General features: G+C 33.9%; 1 protein-coding gene across 1 annotated transcript in view; it reads right to left on the reverse strand.

Annotated features, from left to right (window-relative positions):
• LOC124360750 (E3 ubiquitin-protein ligase UBR4-like) overlaps positions 1 to 6820 on the reverse strand; it is a 124107-nt gene extending 117287 nt beyond the window's left edge. Inside the window, 3 exon segments of the mRNA XM_046814624.1 lie at positions 1906 to 2154; positions 3104 to 3201; positions 6315 to 6820. Of these exon segments, the coding sequence (XP_046670580.1) occupies positions 1906 to 2154; positions 3104 to 3201; positions 6315 to 6433 (466 nt within the window). The 5' untranslated portion in view covers positions 6434 to 6820.
• Between the last annotated feature and the right edge of the window lie 3630 nt (positions 6821 to 10450).

Here is a 10450-nt window from a genome sequence, read left to right on the forward strand (position 1 = left end):
CTTGTTTTGAATCGCTCGTCGTAGCCGTTTTAAGGTTTCACAGTAAGCTGCAGCTGTAATGGTCGTACCACGCTCCATAAATTCAACAAGCAAGATGCCCTTAGCATCCCAAAAAACTTTAGCCATCAATTTTCTCGCTGAAAAAGATTGGCAAGCTTTCTTTGGCTTGCTTGGCAAAGCGGTATGATCCCATTGCATTGACTGTTGTTTTGTTTCGGCATTCACATAGGCTACCCAAGTCTCATCTCCTGTAACGATCCTGTTCAAAAATGTTTCTCCTTCAACGTCATACCGAGTAAGAAAGTCTATGACAGAACTCATTCTTTTCATTTTGTGATCATCGGTGAGCACTTTTGGAATCCAACGAGCACAACATTTGTGATAGCCTAGTTTTTCTGTCACTATCTCATGCACAAGACTTCGAGAAATCTCAGGAAAATTATTCGAAAGTTCTGAGATTGTGAAGCGACGGTTCTCACGAATGTTCTCATCCATTTTGTTCACCAAGTCATCACTGACGAGAGATGGCCTACCACTCCGGTCTTCATCGTGAACGTTCGTTCTTCCATTTTTAAAAAAACGAACCCATTGACGGACTACACCTTCGCTCATAATGTTTGGGCCACACACCGCACTCAATTCATGATGCATTTCAGCTGCTGTGCAACTTTTCGACCCCAGAAATCTTATTACACCATGCACTTCACACTGGGCGGGATTTTCTATCACGGCGCTCATGTTTTTACGTTGTAACAAAAGAACACGCGATCGCACAATGCTCTCCCTTGCACAGCTTTGCGTACTAAACAGCTGCACACACTGATGCGAGAATGGCAGCGCTACCCCCACTACTTATCGCGCCACGCCCAAACGGCGGTTACTTTATGGACGACCCTCGTAGTTGACTAGGTATTAAAAAAAAACCGGTTTTGTTTCACTATACTGTACTATTTAATACCCCTCAGCTTAATTTTAATGCATCAAAAACGGTTTATTTTTAAGTAGTTTTAAGTTAATTATTGTATTACCTCTTGTATTAAAATATAAACTCGTTTCCATATTTTGAGCTTTGTCTCCACTAAATGTACTAGTATTTTAATAAATAGATAGGATACATCATAGTAGCTACAGTAACACTGATACTCAGATGAAACACAATTCTAAACAATGTTTACTATAGTATATGCTGCAAACAGAGAAATGTTAATTTAGTTACTTATTTGGTGGAGAGAATTCAACACCTTCCAGCCAAAATGGATGATTGAATCTTATAACTGTGCAATATAGTGGGCCACACATAGTGGCCTGACGAGCATAATGAACGGCAAAACAGCAAGGGCCATTAGATCTGGCCGGCGGAGCCGAGGGACAGAATGTACTCATAAATAACTGTCCTGACACAGAGAACAGTCATGGCCACCGTTGTGGGCCGGCAATCTAAGCAATCTAAGAGGTTAATCATATGAATCTAATGCTGATCCCAAAGGGTTAATATAAATGGAAAAAAATTAATTTGGGCTACAGCAAAAAGTTTGTCGTTTTTTTTTTTTGTAATTTTCTGAGCATCCTATGTGAAAAGCTTTCTTACAAATCTTACATTTAAAAACAACATTAAAGCATAACATTATCTCAGTACACTAATACAAAGAGAGGGATAGAATGAAACATCCAAAAGGAGACCTAAAAGATTTCAGAAATATAACAACTACTCAACTTGTTTTAAATACAGCAATTATACGTTTTAATTTGAATAGACCTATATGGTATAACTAAATTCAGATGTATTCCATTCTCCTCTGTGTGGTGCACTCTTCAATCAGATTTATTCCCTCCCTACCAAAACTGGAAGTTCTAGTTACGCCACTGAATTACCTTAACTATGTAACATAATCAAACTCGGCTTACTGGGTAAAGACGTCTTAATATGTGGTGGCAGTTTTGCATTCTTCATGATAGCGGTGAGAGCTATCTGGTCGGTGCGGCAGAGCTGTGCCGTGGCACTGCACAAAGCCTTGATCGGAAGCAGCAGTTGCTTGGCTGTGAGTGTGTTTGGTGCCACTGAGTCCGAGGCAACGTGACTCTGGAGTCGGCTGAGCAGATATTGCAGAAGGATACGAGCGGCAGAGCACACTGAGCCCAGCTGGCCCTTGCACACTGCATCAGTTACAATTCACGTTACAACAAACAATAAAAAATACAAACAATAACAGTACGAACAAAAAATAAAAACCTCTTAGTAGATTGGAATTTGAACTCTAAATCAATACAATTTTCAGCTTTTTCCAGCCATAACACTACGCAATAGCCTGAATAATGACATAGCCCAATTTTGGTTTGAGCAAGGCCATTCAAATGAAGGCTATGTTGTGTAAAATTAAATCTTTGTAGTCAGTTAAGGTCAATTAAAAATGTAGCAATCCTTGTTATGGGTTCTGTTATATCATAGTTTACAATAATCTTATCTTAATTTACAAAATCATTTATATGTTTATACGAGTTAGTCTATTTTCTAATTCATTGTAAATACTGGTAAGTCCATTATGTAGACTATTAATTGTCCCTTCTAGGATTACAAGACAATTTACAGTTTTAAATTTCATATTACAAACCATGAACTAATGTTGTGTTTTGTCTTATATCTAACCAAAAGTATTGATCTGGCCATTGCTTAGCTCACATATCTTTGTAGAAATATAGCTTCCTTGATTGTCAGAACAAGGAACAAGATCACATTAACCCTCGTAAAGGTTAGCTTTAACTTTTTAAATCTATAATATGTGCGTATGTATTTACCCACTTATATGGCAAGTAGCCTCTATATAATACCAAAGTGTCGAATTTAAAAAGATTTATAACATTTAACAGTTTTATTTAGACAGAGTTGTTAGAATTATAAAATTAAGAAAGAGTGACATAGCGGCTACAAAAATTCAGCCCATTTGAGCCAGACTGCATTGCGGTAACTTGATCGGGACAGGGATAAATGCTAAAACATAAATTACAGTATATGTACTAGTATATTTGACAAGTCTGCATGTTTTCAATATTTGTTAAAATAAGTGTTGTCGTTAGACTAGTACAAATTTGGACAACTGTAAGTTACCTGAACTGATGCTGGAACTGATGTAGTCAGCAGCCAATGCAGCAAAAGATGTGTAAAACGTTTCATATTGATCCTCATGGTTCATCAAATCAGGCTCACTGAGAAAACCAACAATGTTACTAAATATTAAACACTATAAAATGTACTATACACAATTAATTATTTTTATATGAATTGTTATGTATTGCGTACACAAAAGCTGAGCTTAGTAGTTAAAAATTAGTCTCAGTTTACTTGCAACTTAGTAACATCAGTTCAGTAACTGCATGATACTAATACCAAGAGTGGATCGGCTGGTAATAGGTTGCTGGAATGTAACACCTGACCATGTTATTTTAGTAATAGGTTATTGACAAATAACAGTATTTCTAGCAGCCTAAACTCAAATACCATACACATGATTTAACTTTGTTTGAATTCATTTGGAACAATAATGATCAACCGAATTAAGCTATAGACTATTAAGATTGTACTAAACAATACTGTTATTTTGTAACATAAAAACATCTGGCAACATTATTAATTATGAATATCTATAGGCCAAGTTTTTTTTACATTCAAGTTTAGATATTTCTAATCCATAGTTGATTCAGGTAGAATAGTACAATAAGCAGACCCTGTCTTTTTACATTGATTAGTATAACCATGTAGCATATCAAATACTAGACTATCAATCGATATCAAAGTATCTATAGTCCTAAATAACAATCATAATATGTCTGAAATTAAAACAATTAATTTAATATGTACAGTGACAATCTCATAAATAATAAATGAATCATAATGATCAAACATTATAGTTAGAAGAAAAAAATGTGAAAACTCATAATAATAACATTAACAACAATATTTAGAATAGAAAAAGTGTGGAACTATCTATAAAAATGTTTTCTCTTGGATGGCAATGTCTAACAAATTCTCTTCCAAAAACCGTGCCACTATTCTGTATGAATATTCACAGAGATATATAGACCTGGAAGGAGATTGGGTGGCATGCCACTTTTCAAACTTCGTTTCATGGCCTACCAAGAGCTTTCAACTGTCTTGAGTGTTAACACCAATTGCTGATTTTCAATTGTTTTCATTACAATTGATGGTAAAACGGACAAAACCACATTCAATCAATCCAAAATGTCTTCCATGTCTTGTGAATATAGTTGTTCCAGACTTTATATGCTTTATGTAAAAGACGAGTGACGTTTTGCATCTCTCGTTTGTTTTCAGGGTAAACCTCAATTTGGTATTTACCATGTTTTTGTCTTTCTGGTATGGTTTCAATTAAACCTAATGTCCATGTTCCTTCTAACAACCTCCCTTTGTTATATTTTCATTTTCATATTTTAGATTTATCTATTTCTCCCACCACTCTAGGACCTCCAAGCTTCTCTTTCCTATTAAATTGTTCATCAATCCTTACAAAACAAAACGACAGCCAGCCAGATATCGTAATTCTTGATGGTGTGTATAGCTCTGAACTGCACTCAACAATTAAAAATTCATAGTTTGTCTGGTTTCTGGAAAAAAACTACATCAATCACAGTTTGGTACCCAGTCCGTCTTCAATTTATTTTAAACACACACATTTTATCATCTTTTAAAGCAATTTCATGCAGTTTTCTAAACTTGATTTCCACTTTGAATTTGACAAAGTCACTTATTTCAAAGTCAAATATTACATTGGTTGCAATTTACTTTAGCCACGTCAGCTATAACAATCTCATACCACTTTTATCAATTTCTTAAAATACTGTAGTCCTATGTTTTCATACACAGAAAGAATTTTTGGGCGATCACGATCCATAATGCACAATAGCTGATGTAACATGTTTGAAATTTTAGGTTATATCCCGAATAGTCCAACAATCTAGAGAATCGGGGTTTCTGGATGGAGGGGATAACAAGCTAAGGAGGAGTAGGAAGGATGCGGAGGGGGTAAACAACCCCAACACAAGCCAACAAAGTAGAAGAAATTTGAGAGGTCTGAGCATTTTTGCAACAGTTTCTACCTCTATGTCGACATTTAATCCTCTGTCCTCTCCTCAGTTTCTGTTTCTAAACGTTTTTGCAACATTTCTTACCAATGGGCAACTTGTTAATAGTTGTTCTTAACTATTTCAAACTTTCTGCGTTTTACATGTCCAAAATAAAACAAAGACGTTGGCCATTTTGTGTTTGTGTCTTCTTCAGTGAAGTTTGGTTTTCGTAGTTCTTTGAACAACAATGGAGTTACCTTGATAATAATAAACAGTGATAAATATGTGCATTGGGTATTCTCTAAGTTGTTTGACAGCACTGCAATGAAAAATCCGGAAATTACAGTGCAAAATGAAGTTTTGAACAGGTTTTCCTTGTGTGATAGTGGCGGCCACTGTCCTCTAGTTTAGGATACACCACTGTTATTCTCTGTTTTGTTACACAAGTTTCCCAGAGCAGCCGAGAAGTCGTATCCTCTTCTTCATTAAATATTTAGCAAGTTTCTATTATTTTTATTTCTTCACCCTATTGTTTTATTTATTTTTATTATGTTTTAAATTTAATTTTACTTTAATTATCGTGTTGGCCTCTAGGTAGGCCACTTTTCTAATGTCAGATTATGATTAGGAAATTTTAAGTAAGGTGGAAAGGGACACTAACATCATCCGAGCTCGAATTTAGGTCCTATCTCGAGGATGATTTTCCGTTATAAATTCTGTTGTTATTTAGGCTTTCCACCCTTTTGCATCTACTGTATTAACTCCTATATATTTAGATTTTGTATTTTAAGTTGAAATATTGACAAATAGTATGAAGTGGCTACCGTACAGTAAATAATTACGATAGATTGATTATATCAATGTTTATAATTAAGTAATATCGTTTATAGTGAGTAATAAGTCAATTTCGATTTTAAACAGCAAGTCCTCTTACCATATTCTACCCATTGACTCAATTGTAATAGTGGCCACTTATTATACAGCCCTGCATACTTCCTGAACTAGGCAGATCAATAAGGGAAAGGTCACGTGCTGACATTGAAATTTCACATGCTATGTGAAAATTAAAATTTTCAGCCAATAACTTTACTGATACTATTAATAGGTATCAGAGTGAATCTAACCATTATATGTTGATATCTTAGGCCTATGTGTCAATAAACCTGAGTGCTACATCTAGCAAGTATTTTTGTAATGCAGATAGACTATATAAAGCTAAAATATTAATAAAATCTTACCTTTTCACAATTGCTTTAACAAGTTCAGTAATATCATTTTTGTTGAAAGACCCATAGGATGCTGCTAGAATGGGCTTTACTATGGAAGCCCATTCAACTCCACTGCTATCAGCAGCCATTCTTTGTGTAGTCAACTATTCTGCACAATTCCTTTATTGCATAACTCTACAACAACTCAAATATTCTGCACAATTATTGCACCAAATCCAAAACCTGATATCTACACAAAGTTCTGGATCACTCACTTATATGATGAAATAACAAATTGAGTTCTGAAAAATACGCTGAAACAGGACAGAACACGATGACAATAAAAATCTTTCGTTACATAAATCAAGATATGGTAATTAATCTATTGCAAACCAAAATAAATAAGTAGAGGAATATTATTTCCACGTCACACTTATAATTCTAGCATTATCAAAAACAATACACTAGTTAGAAATTGCCTCATTGAGTCAGCCGACAAACAAGAATGATGACAATTGAATATTATCCAAGATCGTTCGTAAGTAGCCTATGAGGAGAACTAAGAACAGCTGATATATGACACAATATTACAATAAAAAAAGTTATGCCAAAAAAGTTAATAAATTAGACAAGAAGTGAATGTTATAGACAAAAGGATGTAATTTAGCACACGCGTGCTTTATGACTTAAAATAGTAAAATGACATCATTTTCATGAAGATCCAAATATAGGGGTTGAAATGAGGTTCTAATCCTTAGAAGAACTATAGTTTTGTTTTTAACAATGTCCTATAAAGATTAAATTTGATAAACATGTGCATTATGCAATATATACAAAGTAAAGATTTTTCTGAATAATAAAATAGTATTGATCGTACGTTATGTGAGAACGAAATGTGGGGAATAATGAGTATTAACCCATCAACAGGGCTTTAAAGGGGCCAATACCCTTAAGAAACTAATAAACTTAAAAGTTCGTATGGTATTGATGAATTATAATTATTCTACATTAACATTAATTATAAATAATTTTATTATTACGTTCTTAAAAAATATGATGATGCATAAGACAGGAAATAACACTTTTCAGGCTTATGTATTATACAGGTGTTGAGAAAAGGGCGTTACAAACTTATGTGGCTAATAGTAATCATCATTTCCAAACAAAAATTGTCATATAAAAATAAGTCGAGAAGTGTATCGTTCAGCCTCTAGTCGCCTTCTTATATTTTTTATAAGAAAACAATATCCCTGGAACTACCTAGTAAAGCTACAGATACCAAACTTTGCTCGTAACTAATGATAAATAAGAGGATCATTAAAAAAAAAATGGTAGAATTTTGTCATGGTAACTTTTTCAACGAAATCTGTCAGTGCATAAATGAGCACAACAGCAGAATATTGGACCTTGTCGGCCGATCCACCTTCTGAGGTAGGTCATATTCAAAACCGGCACCGGTTTTGCTTAATGAGCTAGACCATTGTTCTGAAACCATATATGTTGCAAATACACAGCGGTCAAAATATTTTGAAACTCATATTACAGAAAATGCAAGTAAACTTCACCATTTAAAGTATGTTGTAATCTATAAAGCCCGATGATTTGGCCGTCTTAAATGTCTGTCTACAAATTTACTTTAAGTTAATGTTGAGCCTGATCTCTCATCAAGCAAGGATTTTCAGTTGTCCAATAATATAGGATGTGCATGTTTACAAAACCATCTCTCTTAAATGTACTGTCATCTGACCATAATATACTATTCATAAACCTTGGATCTTCTTTATGGTTGTCCAACATTCTTTGACAGAATGATATATTCCCTTGCGGCGTAATCACAGGGCAGTAAAGACTTCACACATTGAATATAATGTGGATGGTAAGGTTGCCTTAGCAATGTGGGCTGTAGATCTTGATATTCCAGTCCTAGAAACGATGGTTCTTACCGAGACATTAGGATTATAATTGGCTTCTTCCAGGACATTTTCATCGAATTACATACGAGGTACTTCTTCTCCATGTCGATTGTCGATCACAAAGTAATCTGCCTTCCAGAAGGCCTGATGAACTATTATGAAAACGCGATAATCAGTCAGTCATACTGTATTTAGATACCTATCCCGATACATGCACAGACGGTGTTTACTCAAACTTATTGCAATACGCATATTATAAATGTATATACCAAAATACATTTATGAATACTTTGTACTTTATAAATACAAGAGTCAAGTGTTTTAGTGTAAAAAGGGCTAACGCATTGGTCGATCACACTCAAGCAAGTTCCTACTAAAAATCTGTGCAGAATAATAAAACATTGAACTGCGTCCGTAGTATCATTTCGATACACATTAAAAAATTGAAATTTCCTTTAGCACCATTGAGTAAAACTTGAATTATTAAATAAAAACTTTCACTGCCATTTTATAACCTATCTGGGTTCCCCACATTATGTTCTCACGTGACATAAAATCGACAGTATTTTATTATTAAGAAACATCTTTGTATATAGATTGCATAATGCACATGTTCATCAAGTAATCTTTCTAGGCCATTGGGGTGTTGAAAACAAAACTATAGTTGTTTTAAGGATAGAACCTCATTTCAAACCCTATATTTTGATCTATATAAAAATGCTTTCATTTTTATATTTAAGTAATGAGGCACGCGTGTGCCAAACCAACTTTTTTCCAATACCAATATATATTGGTTTTCAGGGTTAAAAGCGGCTACTATCAGCACTCACTTAGAGTTTGCCATTTTGTACCAATGAAAAAAATAAATCGTTTGAGTAAAAAGTTACTGAGGTCAAAAACGTCACTTCCTACCGGTCTAATGTATTTATGCTCTCAACAGGTGCAGTCTATGCTTACACTCCACGGGCCACATGCATAGATTACAATGAGACCAAATAGATGGGCTATGCCTATCTTGCCAACATTGGGGCAGGTGAAGCCAGGTCCGCCATGTTTTCGTGGGATAGAAACTCAAAACTACGCTCCGATTAGTGTAAAAACTCAGTTCTCCCGTTTCAATCAACTCGTGATCTACCCTACTTAGAATAAAATTAAGAAAATACTTTGAAACTTTGTATGAGTGAAGTCAATAAGCTATGGATGCCTTTGGTATCATTCAAATGTTCAAAAAATTTAGTTTTGCAATTTAAATAATTAAATCAAGTCGAGAATTATGTTTACATTTTAAAACTTGACATAAAAAAGTTAGTCGCCTGCTACTTTTGCCGTTTTTTGGTCAGGCAAATTTAAAAACGGTGGAAAATGTTGTTAAATAGTTGAAGTTTTCAGAACATATTTTCTTTTTTAATTAGCTCTTATGTTTTGGCCAGAAAGTTATTGTTTGTGAGACGTTAGTTTACGAGTACCGCGACCGCTTGGAGCTCAACGCTCCGTGCGGTCCGTGCCGGGCCATCTGTTTCCTCGTATCGTACATTATAGCATATTATAAAAATTGAGTAGAACACGCTTTATTTGTACTTGTTTACAGTAATTACTTCAAATAAAATCACATAAGTTATGTAATTAATGAAGGAATTCAATCTGAGTCAATACTCTAAACAAGTAGGCCTACAACTAAGAGTTTATTTGCTATTTATTGTTTGCATATATATACTATAATATGAGCAAAGTTTGTATATGCGGGTAAATTATTAGATGAGGGAAACATGACTTTAAACCATATAATCCTTCAGCTCAAAATATCCAAAAACACAATATCTAAAGTTTATGTTTACATATTATAACAAAGTGTATAAAGGTTTAATAAAATATTTTGTTAAGACTGTAAACATTTATTATACAATTAGTAAGGCAATAAGTAAGATTTATAGATTAATTATAATAAAGTATGGAAAATTACTTAAATGTTGTACGTTTACAAGTAATTGTAACTAATCTGTAATACTCAGTTGAGAAGAGGAGGAAGTTTTAAGTCATATATTATAAATGTTAGTTTATTGACCTTTTTCAATTAAAATTGCGCTAACAAGAAAGAAAATATAGAAATAGATTTGTTTTTAGGTGACCATTTCCAACCATGATGACAAAAAAACAAAAGACAAAAACTACAATACAATTGAAAAAATTGAACAGTTTAAAATTCAATGAACCAACTATTGCCCCATGAACGTTACTGTTTTCAAGAGATAATTT

The sequence above is a fragment of the Homalodisca vitripennis genome, chromosome 4 (genome assembly GCF_021130785.1).
Source record: "Homalodisca vitripennis isolate AUS2020 chromosome 4, UT_GWSS_2.1, whole genome shotgun sequence".
NCBI lineage: Eukaryota > Metazoa > Arthropoda > Insecta > Hemiptera > Cicadellidae > Homalodisca > Homalodisca vitripennis.